At 43.4% G+C, this 18691-nt stretch overlaps 1 protein-coding gene across 2 annotated transcripts in view; it reads right to left on the bottom strand.

Moving 5' to 3' along the window:
• Positions 1 to 867: 867 nt before the first annotated feature.
• gps1 (G protein pathway suppressor 1) overlaps positions 868 to 18691 on the bottom strand; it is an 85133-nt gene continuing 67309 nt past the window's right edge. The window contains exons 7-14 of one of the 2 annotated variants that reach the window (XM_034190391.1): positions 17219 to 17279; positions 14836 to 14921; positions 11774 to 11868; positions 11594 to 11699; positions 11419 to 11499; positions 10128 to 10265; positions 9921 to 10055; positions 868 to 1145 (exon numbers count right to left, since the gene is read on the bottom strand). In XM_034190391.1, the coding sequence (XP_034046282.1) occupies positions 1071 to 1145; positions 9921 to 10055; positions 10128 to 10265; positions 11419 to 11499; positions 11594 to 11699; positions 11774 to 11868; positions 14836 to 14921; positions 17219 to 17279 (777 nt within the window). In that variant the 3' untranslated portion in view covers positions 868 to 1070. The remainder of the gene's footprint in view (positions 1146 to 9920; positions 10056 to 10127; positions 10266 to 11418; positions 11500 to 11593; positions 11700 to 11773; positions 11869 to 14835; positions 14922 to 17218; positions 17280 to 18691) is intronic. The other variant, XM_034190390.1, reaches the window with a different exon arrangement.

Here is an 18691-nt window from a genome sequence, read left to right as displayed (position 1 = left end):
CGGCACGCCGCGCTCCGAGCCGCGATCGACAGGCAGAAGCGACCATTTCATTTCTAAACGGATGGCTGTGTGGATCCAGGACCATCGTGTGCAATTTCTCTGGTTATCACAAGAGCTGGACATCAGCCATTTTCCAGCAGATTTCACTTTTAACAAGAGATTTTGTCATGGAAAGCTGCGTGGAGGCTTCGCGCGTCACAACGGATTCACTGATGGAGCGAGACAAAGAACACCTCCGTTTTGGAGTGTCAGAGGACAAGTTGGGACATGCCCAGCTCTCCACAATTTCTCTTATACTCACTCAACTGGTAAGCACTGAAAGCCGAGATAGATGAACAGCCTATAATTTTTTGCACCTGCGTATAAGTTTTCCCCTCTCCAATCAATTGTTTAATCAAACTACGCTGTTCTTCTGAACAATGTCTTGAACGTCCCATTTTCCTCAGGCTTTCAAAGAGAAAAGCATGTTCAACAGGTGCTGGCTTCATCCTTAAATAAGGGACACCTGATTCACACGTGTTTGTTCCACAAAATTGACGAACTTACTGACTGAATGTCACTACTATTATTGTGAACACCCCCTTTTCTACTTTTTTTTACTAATAGCCCAATTTCATAGCCTTAAGAGTGTGCATATCATGAATGCTTGGTCTTTTTGGATTTGTGAGAATCTACTGGTACCATGTTTCCTATGTAACAATAAGAAATATACTCAAAACCTGGATTAATCTTTTTAGTCACATAGCACTACTATTATTCTGAACACTACTGTAAATAACTGAACCACACTTAAAATTCTCAGTGATTGTAAACACATTTTAATTGCATGAATAGAATTATTGTCTGCCTCACAGAGGATCCACTCAAACAACACAGACATGCGGCCTGTTTCAGGAAGTGGTTTATTTTTAAAGCTTATGATGTCAAAGTACATGCCGGTGTGTCTTCTGAATGTGCCGGTCAGCATACAAACGGTCTTTATGGGTTTTCATTGTCTGAGGTGTGGCAAGTGGAGTTTCCAGGTGATGGCAGCGCCATGTGAGTCTGGACCAGGGTCGGTGGTGGGCGGCTCACATGTTGGTGCTCATGCGGTTTTGGCTGTTAGCAGGTGTCAGCTCGCCCTGGCTGCCCTCTCTGGGTGGAGACTGGGAGGAAAAAACAAAACATTCAAAGCTTTAATCGTCACTGCTCTTCAAAGTCAGGACTCAGCGCTCGCTTTGTGTTTCTGCTTGGTTGGTGGAAATCAACTCAAAGAAGATCTTCACTGCAGACACCTCTTGAACACTCTCTATCCGCTTTGTGTGAAACCGAGGTGGGAACCTTAACTCATTCTTTCTGGTCTTGTCGTAAACCTTAAAGATACTGTGTCAAAATTATTGGTGGAATTGAGAAAAATTTTCATAATATAGAAAGGACAGGCAGCTTTGGCTGTGTCCTACTCCATCCCAGACGCGGCTATTGAGTTAGCATGCTATTCAATGTGGTGCCTCGACAGGACCAGTGACTCCGCTAAGAACAGAGGAGGAGGGCTCCGTCTGTACAGCCACAACAGCTGCTGTAAGAACACAGCAACGGCAGCCAGCCACTGTTCACAGACCTGGAATATTTGACCATTAATCCAGTAAGACCAGTAATCAGCTTGGGACTCCAACAAGGGCGGTTGCATCTCCTCCACTCTCCCTTATCTCTCTGCTTTCAACCTTCAAGTCCCTACTTCACCAGACTTGTGAATTCCTCAAAACTATATTGGATTCTTGATCTATTGGACTACTATTGGATTAACCATGGAATTGATCAGCTGGTCTCTGAACACTATTGACACCATTTTTTCTACAAGAAGGTCAGAACCGGGAGATCCTGCCTGCCCAGATGGAACGTATCCTGCAAGCTATGTCCTCGACTCCTGGAGTTCCTGGCGTGTGGCATGCTTGGCGCCTTTCTCTGTGGAGGATGTCGAACACCTATTCATATTTGGTCTTATGGTAGCAGGGGGGGTACTTTTTGGCTTATGTGCTGCCCTGATCTACCGGAAAATTGGCAAGACAGCGGCATCAAGAACCACGGGCCCTCGCTTGTCCGTCATGATTAACGAGGTCGGCAAGGCAGTGCATTCTCAGACTTTGTTGACTCTTGAACTCAGTCGCAAATTGGATGACACCTTGGAGCAGATGCGTGCCTTGTAGTTGAAGCTGAAGATTTCGGAGGTCGGTGAATATTCTTAATTCAAAGTTAGGAATATTCTTAATTTATAATTGGGATTTGGCCGAGTGAGTGGATCTGTAAAAAAAAAAAAAAAAAAAGTGTTTTTCACTGCTCGGCTGCAACACTACAGGCATCAAGGTCAATTGCCCACTGTTTACCTCCAGAGGAATTTATCCAGGCTCTGGTGAGATTATTTGGCTCCATTCTTATCTCAACCCACAAGGACAATAAACTGACAGACTTACACATGGACCGAAGCATGCTCCAGCCTCTCCTCTTACCGCTCTCTGCCCCTCCCTCCCTGCGGCAGGCCTCGTCCTCTCTCAGCTGGTCTGGCGGCGCGACTTACAGTTGCAGCGGCTTTCACCCACTTTACCTCAATTCGGATGACAGACTGCTTCAAGTTCAGTGCACATAAACAATGTCAAATGTATATGTGTTGTCTTTAATTTTGATGTGTGCCATTATTACAGTAAACAAGTAATAATTGTGGATTAATTGCTGTATCTTGTCTGAGGTAATTGGAGTGTAAACATAATAGCCTTTTTTGGGATCAATAAAGTTGTCTGAATCTGAATCTAAGTGCCGACCGTTTTACTTTCCTCTGAGGTTTACTGGAGTCTTGCTAACTGCTGTTTACATTCGCCCAGATGCTAACGCTAGCTTGGCCCTCGGACTTTTACACAACAACATCAACCTCCAGCTGCACCGACATCCGGACGCGGTGCACATCATCACGCCGAGTTTAATCATGTGGACTTAAGATCAGTGCTCCCCAGACTTCATCAACACGTCAAATGAGCCACAAGAGGAGCAAATACACTGGACAAAGTTTACACCAACATTACTGAGGCTACAGGGCCGGACCTGCACCACATATAGGCAACTCATCCCTGCATATACCCCCTCCGGAAATCCACCCCACCACCATTAAAACGGTGAAAACATGGCCAGACGGGACAGGACGGCTTCAACAGTATCGACTGGGACGTGTTTGAGGATGAGGACCTGGACATGTTTACAGACACAGTACTGTGTTACATTAAGAACTGTGTAGATATGCTCACAGTGAAGGAACACATCCGGGTCAGAAACCCTGGATGAGTAGGGAGGTGAAGCAGCTGCTGAAGGAGAGAAACTCCACCTTCAGAGCTGGTGATGGGGCTCTCTACAGCACAGACCATGCCAACCTGAAGAGAGGCATGAGGAAGGCCAAGGAGGACTTCAGGAGGAGGTCCACAATCACCTGGACACCAACAACAGCAGTCGGGGACGGCTGGAGGTCCAGCACCTCACCAACTACAAACCCGACATCAGAGCTGCTGAAGGTGACGCCACATTGGCAGAAGAGTTAAATCTCTTCTTTGTGACACCAGGAGCAGCCACGTTGCCACCAGCAGCCAGGAGTAACTTCACGGTGGGAGGCACGAGGTGAGGTGCACGCTGAGGGGCGTCAACCCACAAACGGGCCCCGACCATGTCTCCGGCCGGGTGCTGAAAGACTGTGCAGACCAGCTTGCTGGGATTTTCACCAAAACCTTCAACCGGTCCCTGACACAGTCTGCTGTCCCGTCATGCCTGAAGACCTCCACCATAGTCCCACTACCCAAGAAATCCCCCATAACCAGCTTGAGTGACGACCGAACTGTTGCACTCAGACCGGTGGTGATCAAGTGTTTTGAAAAACTGGCTCGAAGTCACGTCATGTCATTCATAATCCCCACTTCAGACCCAAACCAAGTCACAAGGCCAAGTCAACAGAGGACGCCATGACCTCTGCCCTCCACACCATGTTGACCCACCTGGACCAACAGGGTAACTACACCCGTCTTCGTGGATTATACTTCAGCATTCAACACCATCCTCTCCCACGGCCTTATGAGGAAACGACTGAACCTCAGTCTACCTCATTCCATGTCTCTGGATTAAGGACTTTCTGTCAGATGGCTCACAGAGAGTCGGGATTGGCCCCCACATATCCACAGCTCTCACACTCAGCACAGGTTCCCCTCAAGGCTGCGTGCTGAGTCCACTGCTCTTCACCCTCTACACCTCTGACTGCACCCCGTCCAAACCAGCAACACCTTCATTAATTATGCAGATGACATCACAGTGGTCGGCTGTATCACTGGAGGAGATGAGTCTGCCTGCCAGGAGGAGGTGGAACAGCTGACGGTGTGGTGGAGAGAAAATAACCTGCTCCTGAACACATCCAAAACCAAGGAGCTAATCATAGACTTCAGGAGAAACTAAACGGACATTCAGTCCATTATCACTGGGGGGACCTGTGTGGAAAGGGTCAGACTTCGGTTTAGAGGAGAAACTGACATAGGACAGGAACACCACACACTTGGTAAAGAAGGCACAGCAAAGACTCCACTTTCTGAGAATCCTCAGGAAAAATAACATCAACCAGAGATGTCTGGTGTCATTTTCCCGCTCTTCCATGGAGAGCATCTCCACATACTGCCTCTGGACGTGGTTTACCAGCTTCACGGGGGCAAACAGGAAAGAGCTCCAGAGGGTTACCAAAATGGCAGAGAAGATCATTGGGTGACCCTTGACCCATGCTGGGGGACCTTCATGGCTCTTACTGTCTCAGGAGAGCCAACACCATCCTAAAGGACTCATCCCACCCTGGACACACTCTGTTTGAGCTGCTGCCATCAGGCAGACGGTTCAGGACCATTAAAGAAAGAACAAAGACTGAAAACAGTTTCTACCCAACTGCTGTTAGAGCTTTGAATGTCACTGGAACCAAACAACCAGGTCACATGACACACTGGAAATGAATGAAATATTTGTTTATGTGCAAATATCCACTGCCCTTGAAATATTCACAGTTTTGAACATTTTTTCTTTGTAGTAGCAAAAAAGGGATTACATATAAAACAAAGAAAGAAGAAAAGAAACAAAAGTTAACAGGTGTGTCCAGAACGCAAATTAAAAAAAGAAAAAATATAAATATATAAGAATGTAGTAGCAAAAAAGAGATTACATATAAAACATGTCTATATATTTCTATTTTTTCTTTTTTTAATTTGCGTGCTGGACACACCTGTTAACTTTTATGTTTCTTTTCTTCCCCAGACCTTTTAAGTCTGCGTGTGGTGCACTCAGGTTTATATTTGCATATTATATTACCGTACCTTTCATTGTACTCGTTACAATGACAAAGAATCTGACCTTGATTTTGTAAATATGTGAAAACAGAAACTGACAAAAGACTGTACAATATTCTAATGTTTGCAGGGTGGAAAACAAATACTCTTTTGCAGTGGGCCACTGATAAGTCGTCTCCTGTCTGTGGCTGAATCATTTTTGATTTGATTCCTTTGGATGATACCTGACAATGTAAATCACTTCTATAGAGCATGGCGTCTGTTTTTGGATCACATCAGAATGGACGTCTCTTCCACTTTATTAAAAGGACTGTTGTGCACTTGAAGGACAATTATGAATGTGACTGACCCGCGGATCCCGGGAGTCTGACACACCACCTCCTGTAGTATGCCATATCTGGGTGATTCTTAGACTACGGGCACTTATTATGTCCTTTGATCATATTGTATGAAAAACAGAAAAAAGGGGAAATTTCACACTTTTATAGTTATCTTTACAATGAAAGTGTGTTAAGAAATTTGTTCTAGTAGTCTATGATGACTTTTTCACCTTTTTTCAGCATCATTATATGCAAATATTGCTGTTTTGTCCTTGTCCCACACCCAGACTTTTGATCTTCAATGATAAAAATGAATGGTAAAGAAACGCTTTTTCTAATGTTTTAAAATATCTCTGAATAAAATATCAGTAAAATAATCAAAACATAATTGGGGTATTCAATGTCATACAACTGTTGTGATTTTTTTTAAAACAAAATGTAGTTGTCCCACACTATTGCCGTAATTTCCACCACAACACTGTAATGTCCCTTTAAACAGTTTGTATGAAAGATTGTTTGGGTAGTTTCTATGGAGATAAACAGTGACATCAGAGCACATGTATATAGCACCAAATCACAACAAACAGTTGCCTCAAGGCGCTTTATATTGTAAGGCAGTGGTGTGGTGAAAATTACATTTACAAGGCCAATAGTGCCCGTAGTTAAAGAATCACCCATCTATATTATAACAGCCAAGTGGCCTCTGTGTGTGGCTTCAATCATGCAAAAACTGTGGAGAGCTGACATTTGCCGTTTGGTATACTTATCTAGTTTGGGTCAAGGATGAGTGCTGCAAAAATGAAAAGTTGATACGACAAATATTTTTGGAGAAATTAGCAATTTTAGCTAACCAATAAAGAATGGATGCTGTGCTGAAATGCACCATGGGAGTTCAGACCTTTGAGGTTTTAAATGTTGCTATTGTGGTTTATGTTAGTTTAACAGTGTTGTTAGCGTTATTGATTTATTGTGTTTTTGTAACTCAGTTGGTTTAGTCAGTTTAGATAAGTCTCATGTTGCAGTTACCAGGAGTGACTTAAGTTTCATGTTGGTATCAAGAGTGAAATGTTTAGTGGTTTTAATGTCTTTAGCCACCATCTTTGTTTGTCAAATCAAAACCACCTGCTTACAGCAGCTGTGTGTGCTGCCCACTACTTTCTGGACTCACGCCATTCCAGCAGGGGGCGGTAAGTCATCTTTATATTAAAAACGTGAGTGATTTTAAGTTCAATGTAAGTACATGATGTAATTGTAAATACGTTTAAAATACATGGATGACAAGAAAGTGAAAACACTTATTTCCATTGTGGTCCGTTTAAAACTCAAATGCCAAAATAGAAGCAAAAATAAAATAAGAGTGTATATGATAACAAGAATATAAACAATTTATAAATACATTAAGACCGTAAATTAACATTTAAAAAATTACATAATTAACAAGAAATAAAAGGGTTGAGTTCTTTCTGTTGTTGAGGACTAAGGTTCTAAAAAGTTTCTGGCCTCACACACTGTTCCAGCTCATTATGCAAGCTTTGCATAATTTATTACCACCCTTACCACAAAAAATGTCAGCAACCTACAACCCCTGGCAAAAATTATGGAATCACTGGCCTCAGAGGATGTTCATTCAGTTGTTTAATTTTGTAGAAAAAAGCAGATCACAGACATGACACAAAACTAAAGTCATTTCAAATGGCAACTTTCTGGCTTTAAGAAACACTATAAGAAATCAGGAAAAAAAATTATGGCAGTCAGTAACGGTTACTTTTTTAGACCAAGCAGAGGGAAAAAATATGGAATCACTTAATTCTGAGGAATAAATTATGGAATCACCCTGTAAATTATCATCCTCAAAACTAACACCTGCATCAAATCAGATCTGCTCGTTAGTCTGCATCTAAAAAGGAGTGAACACACCTTGGAGAGCTGTTGCACCAAGTGGACTGACATGAATCATGGCTCCAACACGAGAGATGTCAATTGAAACAAAGGAGAGGATTATCAAACTCTTAAAAGAGGGTAAATCATCACGCAATGTTGCAAAAGATGTTGGTTGTTCACAGTCAGCTGTGTCTAAACTCTGGACCAAATACAAACAACATGGGAAGGTTGTTAAAGGCAAACATACTGGTAGACCAAGGAAGACATCAAAGTGTCAAGACAGAAAACTTAAAGCAATATGTCTCAAAAATCGAAAATGCACAACAAAACAAATGAGGAACGAATGGGAGGAAACTGGAGTCAACGTCTGTGACCGAACTGTAAGAAACCGCCTAAAGGAAATGGGATTTACATACAGAAAAGCTAAACGAAAGCCATCATTAACACCTAAACAGAAAAAAACAAGGTTACAATGGGCTAAGGAAAAGCAATCGTGGACTGTGGATGACTGGATGAAAGTCATCTTCAGTGATGAATCTCAAATCTGCATTGGGCAAGGTGATGATGCTGGAACTTTTGTTTGGTGCCGTTCCAATGAGATTTATAAAGATGACTGCCTGAAGAGAACATGTAAATTTCCACAGTCATTGATGATATGGGGCTGCATGTCAGGTAAAGGCACTGGGGAGATGGCTGTCATTACATCATCAATAAATGCACAAGTTTACGTTGATATTTTGGACACTTTTCTTATCCCATCAATTGAAAGGATGTTTGGGGATGATGAAATCATTTTTCAAGATGATAATGCATCTTGCCATAGAGCAAAAACTGTGAAAACATTCCTTGCAAAAAGACACATAGGGTCAATGTCATGGCCTGCAAATAGTCCAGATCTTAATCCAATTGAAAATCTTTGGTGGAAGTTGAAGAAAATGGTCCATGACAAGGCTCCAACCTGCAAAGCTGATCTGGCAACAGCAATCAGAGAAAGCTGGAGCCAGATTGATGAAGAGTACTGTTTGTCACTCATTAAGTCCATGCCTCAGAGACTGCAAGCTGTTAGAAAAGCCAGAGGTGGTGCAACAAAATACTAGTGATGTGTTGGAGCGTTCTTTTGTTTTTCATGATTCCATAATTTATTCCTCAGAATTGATTCCGTATTTTTTTCCCTCTGCTTGGTCTAAAAAAGTAACCGTTACTGACTGCCACAATTTTTTTTCCTGATTTCTTATTGTGTTTCTTAAAGCCAGAAAGTTGCCATTTGAAATGACTTTAGTTTTGTGTCATGTCTGTGATCTGCTTTTTTCTACAAAATTAATCAACTGAATGAAGATCCTCCGAGGCCGGTGATTCCATAATTTTTGCCAGAGGTTGTATTTTGTAAACTCTACCCAATCTAGTGCCCATGGATCCCCACAGGCAATGCGCTATTATGTTATATATCAGGGCTGTGAAAACTCCACGGATCCGCGAAATTCCGCTGTTACACATGTCATTGTATGACACAGAGTTACAAAGCTGCAGCTGCATAAATCATAATACTCATAATTCAAAATTGTTGTCCATTTGGCTGCTCCCGTTTTGTGTTCGGGGTCACCACAGCGGATACAACCAAATCCGCATTGATATTTGGCACAAATTTTACACCGGATGCCCTTCCTGACGCAACTCCAGTGTTACCTGGAGAAACACACACAGCTGGTGTTCCAAAGAGGTCTCCCACCCAAGTACTAACCAGGTCCCGCACTGCTTAGCTTCTGAGATCTGACGGGATCAAGCTGACACACAGCAGATCGGCTGCCAATTCAACAAATCATCATAAACTGTAAATTTGATAGCTTAACTATTTCTATATTTATTTTGATAGCACCTGTACCTGGATGTGTTGCTGTATGTGGTTAAATGATTAAAAAAAAAACGTTGAAAATATTAAAGGTTCATTCAGTAGTTCAGCGTAGTTGGATCCAAAATGGCGCCATGTTCAGAGTTGATGCCACTCTCTCAATTAAGGCTCATCCCCACCCCCCCACCCCACACAGTCAGACTGTCAACATGTATAATTAAATAACATTAAAACTGTGCAGTCAGACTGTGTGTGTTTTAAAAGCATTTTATAAATCCCACTGTTCACAACGAAAGCACTCAGCCAGATTATGCTAAAGCTAGCCTGCTACGATCACAATGTTAGTAAGTTTTCATGGAAACACTAACCTGTTAGCATGTTTTTATGCTCACATTTGTGCATTAGCATCCATAACTGGCTAACATACAAATCCTGCTGCTCACAGCCGAGGCACTCTGCTCACGCTAATGTTGGGCGCGATGTTAGCAGCTTCACTGTGCAGCCCTACCGCCTGTCAATACACACAGTGCGATCAGAAAATTCACGCACCTTGACATGTATCTGGTTGCGCAGCACGGCAGCTCGGAGGATCATGGCTTTAGCTCGCCTCTGGAACTCCTTGCCCATGTGCAGGGACTTCTCAAAGGTGGTGCTCCTCTGGTCCACATCCCTGGCGTACAGGATCTACCAACACATCACGTCACCTCTTTGAAAGCCTCCGGTGATGAACACTGAGGACGGCGTCCGGCGCCTTACCTTGCTGTGGGAGTCGATGCGTGCGTTGATGAGTCCCTCCAGGATGAGCTGGGTCAGCTCGTCCTCCAGAGCTGCTACCGTGGTGTTGAAGGCCTGAGCCATCTTAGTCATGTCTGCAGATACATACGGGCTGAAATACTGAAGAAAAGCACAGTGTCACAGGGAAGTCACAGTACTGCTCTCCTGACCCACACACATTGTCTGCTTACACACCACCAGGACGCGGGTTTGTGCGGCACTCACCTTTTTCTCATACCTCTGACATTTACACTCGAGTGATTCCTCTTTAAAACTGGTGAGGAACCCGGGTACAGAACCTCCTTCAGTCATTTTCTACCTCTTATCCAGGTCCGACTCGCTCCACACAACAGCAGCCATTAAGAATCAGAACCTTTGTGTGTTTCTGATGACACTTTTGATTTAGGAGGGTATAGACGTCTGGTGTGAACAGGATTCATTGAGGATTAAGGAGAATTTTTTTTTTTTTTTTTTTGAATACGAGTGTTTCAGGAGTCAAACGTCTGTGGAACTGATGCAGAAAGCATCTGTACGGGTCAGATATGATCAGCTCCACCCCCGGGTGGAACAGCTGGTGGCTTCTAATGGTGTCGATAAGACAAGGAGACTTATCTCGGGGTTTGATCTGATTGGCAGTCACTAACCCCACCCCTTATAATGGCCTATTTATTTTCTCACCAAATCTGGATGAGTCACCTACTGCTTCAAAACTGATTCTTCTACATACCAGTTTTATACCTGGTTCACACAGCAAGACTTTAAAATGTCCGTAGGTTTTCAGCACCTGAGAGAACCCACACATGGTAAAGACAACACAGCAACAGATTTCACTCACCAACATTCCAAGTCAGACGGGAAATCTCACAAACCTCCCGAGATCAAACGTGACTTTGGAGAAAGTAAATAAGTGATTCTGGATTCCCCACCGTGCTTCCATCACCTCGCTTTCTGATTGGCTACACGTCACATTTAACAGGCTGCGTACTGGCTACACCGCCCCCGGGACTAGACCATCCAACATGTTGAATATCCACAATTTGAGGTCTGAGTGGTCCCGACTAGAGCACTCTGAACACGCCACACACAGCAGGGAGAGCCGGTCAGATGATCTTTAGAGCATCACAATAATGGGGGCATCCTTAAGACTGCCAGAAGGGGATGATCAGGTCAGAAAACGGCATAATTATCTTATCGTGTGAACCGGGCATTAGTGGCTCCGCGGCCCAAGTCAGGGTCAAATTCCTGAGGTATAAAGTACACATCTCTGACCCACCTGAATCAGGGCTCGGTTCCTGATCTGGTTGTACAGGGTTTTAACATGGGGGGCGAGGTACATGTCCAGCAGGAGGTTGTCCTGTAACAAAGACCACAGTCGGGTCATACATCCGAAAAAACACACTGTGCAACGCCTCTGAACACTCACACTGAGAATGTTCATCCACACTTACCTTCATCTCATCCAACAGCTTCAGGCAAGAAGCATACTTGGACTCATAAAACTTGAAAATTATGTCTCGGATCTGAGGTTCCAACTCCAGAAATAATTTGAAGGAGCTAAGGACAGGAGCGAAAAAAGTTTTTAAAGTCATAAAAACGTGCAGTTCTTAGATGTGGAGCGTGTGTGACACCTGCTGGAGATGACGTTGCGTTGAAGCTCCTGTCTGTCAAATGTGGCCAAAGCACACAAGCCGCCATAGACCGCAACGTTAGTGGGTGACAGGAGCTGGAGGGAGGAGACACACAGTCACACTAACCCGAGAAAACGTCCTGCACACATGATGTTCAGGTGATTTGTTTGCACTACTGTCTGTTGCTAGTTAGTATCCGAACACCATTAGCAGACAGTCACTGTTCCTGTACGCCTAAACAAAGACGGGACAAAGTCTTCTGTCAACCAATAATGTTCATCACTTTTTACAACTAACTTTTGACCCCTGTACAACCTCAAACTGACCTTTGTCACCATTCTTGCTGTTTTTTCCCCATAACAGTCAGATAGTCCAAACTGTATCTTTTTGAAATCTTCATATTCAGACAAATAATGTGGTACAGTGTTCAATATGAATGGAGCATTTTTTTTTAATTTTGACCCCTGTGTAGTTCTTCCCTGACCCCTACCTGGCTGCCTAAAGAAAATTCAAGAGGCCAATCGTTTTTTTTTTCTAAAGAGCATTTGTGCTGAATTTGATGCTTCTATCACCATCTGAAGGATTCTTTCAGTTATCCGCTGAGCTAATATTAAAAATCCCTGTGTACCCTCCTTGAGCGGTCACCATACTGACATCCCACCTCATTGACATTTATCCAGCGTTTGCTGACAGCCCCGTTTCCACCGAGTGATTCGGGTCAGTACAGTATGATACGGGTCTGAATGGTTCTGTCTGCCTTGGTTTGCCTTTCCAACGCTGGCAGAACCCTTTTGTTTGGCAGGTGCAACACTTAAATATCGATGAGGACGTCATCCAGCGAGCGTTCACTGTCGCGCAGCGTCTCTGCTCCACGCAGAGGCAAAACAGGGTTATTTAACATTTTCTAATTTATCTTAGTCTCGGTGGGTCCTGGGATTTATTTTCATTACGTGCAGAATGCTGAAGAATCGACTCATGTCTGTGATAAACACTGACCTGAATGAAAGAGGTGCTGCAACTCTTAACTTTTAAAATAAGTCAACTGTCTTGTTGTGGCACAAAGCGGACTTGATCGGTCGCCCGGCCCCTCTGATTGGTGCCCGGTTCAGTCTCAGAAATGCACCAGAAGCAGAAAAACCACAGAAGGACTTCTTTCAAAATGTGTTTCTTCAGCCACAACAAGGAACAAAAGTATTTTCAGTTGTTTTCCAAAATCGGGAGGCTTTATGTGCTTTCGTCAGGCTGTGATGATGAATCCGGCTGAAATGAACAGGTCAGATGAAGATGTTATATTTACTCTTACTTTTGTGTGTGAATGGTTTTAATATTTGAAACAGTCTGAACTGTTCACATGAGGACTGCAGCTTTCACCCAATCAATGAGCAGCATTAATGGACGGATTTCTACTTATGAGTAACTAACAAGAAGCATGTGTCAACAATCACAGAACTTACCTACAATTTATGTCCCACGTATGCGGGACGTATGAAACATACAATTTGCATACATACTCAGCATATTACGACGTATATCAGCGTGCTTCAACGTGCTCTTAACCAGTGTTGCCACAGTTACTTTGAAAAAGTAATCCAATTACTGATTACTCCTTTAAAAAGTAACTTGGTTTCTTTACTGATTACTCAATTTTAAAAGTAAATAAATAAGATTACTACTTACTTTCAGCAGCTGCCGAAAATACCCCCCACCACCTCAATATGAAAATGATAACCCGTTTTGCCTATACTGACTTTAGTCACCCTTTCTCGACTTCAATGAACATAAATACTTGTTTTTTATAAAAAATAAAATAAAGGCCTCTTTCTTGACCTCATATTTAACTGTTGACAGCACTGTAACGGTAAAACTTACCATTTCTAATCTACATTGTTTATAAATGTAACTATTAAATTCCAAACATTTTAGTTGTTGAATTATTATTATTATTATTAAGTAGTATTAGTAGTAGTCATAGTAGTAGTAATGTGAAAAACTGTCTTCAAAAGTGGACCTTTAATCTAGGGGTGTTGTGTGGGGTCACATGCCATCGTGGGTCTTCAGCTGTTCTTTTTTTTTTAGTGAGGACACAGCACGGCACAGAGATTCAAAGAAAAAAAACAAAACAGAAAAATGTCTTAGTAATGCTCAGTGCAGGTGTGCTACTGTCACTGCACTTTGAGAGATGCCAACTGTTTCTTCAGCTTGAGCTGCTGCACAAAACAGCAGATGAACAGCTTGCATCATCAAATGCTAAACATGGGTGTAGTGGGCAGTTCAACAGGCCACTTTTAATGCTGCGATCGACCCACAATACAAAAATAATAGTAACGCACAGTGACTTGCAGAAGTAACTTTAATCTGATTATTGATTTGGAAAGATTAATGCATTAGCTTACTGGTTACAGAAAAAGGTCAGATTAGAGTAATGCGTTACCGGCATCACTGCTCTTAAATTATACAAAACCTACCCATCCAAAACTTAAAAACGCTGGTGTACCTAATAGTCAGCATACGCTGGCTAAATCGTCAATATGTGACAGGGGTGTAAGAGACGCATCCTGATCTGATGATGGCTAAAACAGTCAGTTCGTCCAGCCCAGCTCGGTGTGTGGACAACTAACAAAAATACTTCAACCGTCATATTTAAGGTTCAGGTCACTGGTGGAAGAAAACAAGGTTCAAAGTTATTTGAAACATGCCATTTCTGTTTTTACCTTTAAACTTTAAAAAGGATTTGGTACAAGAAATAAAACCTGACATTCCGAAGCATCTCATCATATTCTTTTGAGATTAAACCAAAACCTCCTCAGTCTGTGCTAAAAAGCACTGAACTGGCCTTATTGTTGTTAAAAAACAGGTTTCAAGCCATCTTTAGGGCAGTAAAAGTCATTTGTTGTTGCAAATAAATTTTGAACACATTCAAGATTTCGTAGCAAATTAACTTTTTAACAAACATTTATAATTATTTGTAAAGTGGTAAAGTGGTTGTCAAACGCTCGCCAGCATCTGCGGCTCCGTGAGAGACCGGCTTTAGTTTTTGCAACACATCACTGACTTCAGCTCACCTCTGGACAGTCACAATGATCGAAGGAAGCCTGCAGGAAACACTTGGCTGCCGGTTTGTATTTGCGTGAGGCCAACTCTGCCAGGCCTGTAAAATCAAAAACACATCAATGTGTAGAGCACGTCATGTACAGCGCGCCACGTAGAGCGTGCAGAGCAGGTTCAGTCTAGTTCTGCTCCACAGGAGCCTGGGCAGCCAGAGATGGCGTGTGCCTGGCCCCAGTAAATTCAGGGGAGGGTGACGACTCCTCAGCTCCAGCGTGGCGACCTGGACTCCAATAGGCACAGAGGCACCTGAGACCATTTCTCCAGTGGTGGTCCCAGGTGGGACACTGGGGTCTGTGATCTGTGCGCTCCTCTGTCATTACAGACATGCAATGACCTTATTTGACTTTTCTTTTCCAGCAACTGTGTGATTGAGGATAATTGTTAGAAAAACAAATTCTAAACTGATCGTAAAGCAAAGGCTGAAATTCACATCCTGACTCCATAAAACGTGTGACCAGACAGTAAAACACACACTATTAGATAGTCTGGTCCTCTTTGGCTTAAAGACATTTTGTATGTTTCAGTACTTCCATGCATTATTCCAGATAATAGATCACATATACGAGGTCTGTTAAAAAGTATCGTACCTTTTTATTTTTTCAAAAACTATATGGATTTGATTCATATATTTTTACGTCAGCCAAGCTTGAACCTTCGTGCGCATGCGTGAGTTTTTCCACGCCTGTCGGTTGCGTCATTCGCCTGTGGGCAGGCTTTGAGTGAGCACTGGTCCACCCCTCTCGTCGTGGTTTCATTGTCAGGAAATGGCGGAATGATTTGGGCTTTTTTCCCATCAGAATTTTTTCAGAAACTGTTAGAGACAGGCAGCTGGAAACCATTCGAAAAATTTAGGTGGCTTTCGGTAAAAATTTTACAGGCTTCACAGAGAATAAGGAGTGTTACTACAGCTTTAAGGACGCCCCACAATGGTGCACGGCACGCTGCGCTCCAAGCCGCCATCGAGAGGCAGAAAACACCACATCATTTATAAACGGATGGCTGTGTGGAGCCGGGACCGTCGTGAGCAATTTCTCTGGTTATCACAAGAGCTGGACATCAGCCATTTTCCGGCAGATTTCACTTTTAACAAGAGATTTTGTCATGGAAAGCCGCGCAAGGCTTTGCGCGTCACGACCGATTCGCTGATGAAGCGAGACAAAGGAACACCTCCATTTCGGAGTGTTAAAGGACAAGTTGGGACATGCTTATCTCGGCTTTCAGTGCTTACCAGTCGATTGAGTATAAGAGAAATTGTGGAGAGCTGGGCATGTCCCAACTTGTCCTTTAACACTCCGAAACGGAGGTGTTCCTTTGTCTCGCTCGATCAGCGAATCGGTCGTGACGCGCGAAGCCTCCGCTCGGCTTTCCATGACAAAATCTCTTGTTAAAAGTGAAATCTGCCGGAAAATGGCTGATGTCCAGCTCTTGTGATAACCAAAGAAATTGCACACGATGGTCCCGGCTCCACACAGCCATCCGTTTAGAAATGATCTGGTGGTTTCTGCCTCTCGATGGCGGCTTGGAGCGCAGCGCGCCGTGCGCCATTGTGGGCCGTCCTTAAAGCTGTAGTAACACTCCTTATTCTGTGTGAAGCCCGTAAAATTTTCACCGAAAGCCAGATAAATTTTTCGAATGGTTTCCAGCTGCCAGTCTCTAACAGTTTCTGAAAAAATTCTGATGGAAAAAAAAAAGCCCAAATCATTCCGCCATTTCCTGACAAAGAAACAACGACGAGAGGGGTGGAGCAGTGCTGACTCAAAGCCTGCCCACAGGCGAATGACGCAACCGACAGGCGTGGAAAAAACTCACGCATGCGCACGAAGGTTCAAGCTTGGCTGACGTAAAAACATATGAATCAAATCCATATAGTTTTTGAAAAAAAATAAAAAGGTCTGTTACTTTTCTAACAGACCTCATACTTGCAAGTCTGGCAATCACTCCTTCAAACACATGTGTCCCGATGCAGCAGTCACCTGGTTCTCAAGGGGCTCATTTGGTGTTCCAACACTGCTTGTACAAGTTTCTATCATCATATGCTTGTATGTAACTTTATTTCAATAAATAGGAGAAGCAAATGGGCGGGGCCCTTCAGAGCGGACAAGACGGTGGTTGGCGAGGGGTCACGCTCATTTGCTCTCTCCAGAACAGGAAAAAGAAATTCAGTGTCTCCTGCATGATTATTTTCTGTGTTAAATGAGTTGTTCTTTTCAGGTCCAACTCTGACATGCACCTTTATCACAGTCATTTCACAGCTCTGTCCACTAAAGGAAAGCACTTGTCTCATCGGTACATAAGTGAATTCCAGCCATCAAGAGGTTTGTGGAAACGTGGTCTTACCTGCAGCACACTTTAATTTGGTCAGGACCGCCTGGTTTTGGCTATCTCGCTCTCCTCGTTGCTGGAGAAAAGGTAACAAAGGACACGCGTTTTAAAATGAGGCATGCTTGTACAGTGTGGGATGGTCTGTTCATCTGGAACATCACAGCAGTTTGCAACATTTAACCCTTTCAGGACTTCGTGTTGATAGCACCAGGAAACCTGATTTTTCTTTGTTATCATAAAATTAAACATGACTCTCCAATAAACCCTGATGGAAGCCACATTCCTCCTCGAGCAGAGACTTTGCTCGCGGGACCTCGCGGGTGGACGTGATGTCGCCCAGCTGACCTGCTTATTGGTTCTGGACTGTGAAGCGCAGCACTGTATATACTGAATCGGAGCAGGCTCTCTCACTGGCGCCCTCTCCAGTTTATTCCAGCACTTTATCGAGCTGAGTGGCGCACAGTGAGCACACACCTGCACTGGTGGGTGTACGGCGCACACTTTATTATTTTTAACTCACTTGTTCACTGTCAGCTGGGACTCCAAAGTGCACGTCCTGCTGAACGTTTTGTAAAATATAAACTAACCATCACAAAGTTTAGTTAAAGTCCAGAGCAGAAAAAGTGATTTCTGACCTGACAGCCATCATATGACTTTTTCCAGTTGCTGAACTGGTTTTTAAAGAGTTTATATATGTGTTTATATATATGTGTTTATATATATATATATATATATATATATATATATATATATATAATTACTTGTCTGTCCCACCATCCTCACACAGAGAGTCCAGTAAAAGTCAAATGTCATTTCTCATCTGGCTGTGTTGTATGAATGAGCCCACAGCCACACAGCAGTGAAAGTGTTGCCAGGTGCAGCTGCACCAGCCAAAAAATCTTTTCAAACTCTACCACCATGAACATAAAACCACCCAAGGTAATCAGTCTGTTCTTTCCCCCACAGTATTTTAACTGCCTTGTTGCACAGACAAGTGCATCATACAAAACAGTGCATCTGAAGCTAAATAAAGTCTGGCAGCGCACACACGCACGCGCGCACACACACACACACACACACACACACACACACACACACACACACACACACACACACACACACACACGTGTGCATGTTTGGCCGTCACAACTTTGGCGAGTGGCGTCCTGAACTACATGGAACAGAGACCCCGTGTCACCGACCGAATGGTCCCCCCTAAAAATCGGCCCGCCCTGCCTTCACTGTGCATGCATCATTAGCCACGGTTCACCGATTATCACCTTCAAACTGCCTCCACTCATCATCTATCTCAGAGACAGATATCTGAAGCTTTTGTACAACAATCATTTCAACATAAATTCAGCATTATTTCATCATACAAGACGGAGGAAGCGATCAGCGCCGCAGCTACACGAGCTGCTAGCTGTTGCGTTCACTGGTCCTCCGTCATTTCAAAGTGTCACAGAGTATCACATACACATACATATA

Source organism: Thalassophryne amazonica, chromosome 16, assembly GCF_902500255.1.
Source record: "Thalassophryne amazonica chromosome 16, fThaAma1.1, whole genome shotgun sequence".
Classification (NCBI taxonomy): domain Eukaryota; kingdom Metazoa; phylum Chordata; class Actinopteri; order Batrachoidiformes; family Batrachoididae; genus Thalassophryne; species Thalassophryne amazonica.
This window is presented reverse-complemented; position numbering and strand designations above follow the sequence as displayed.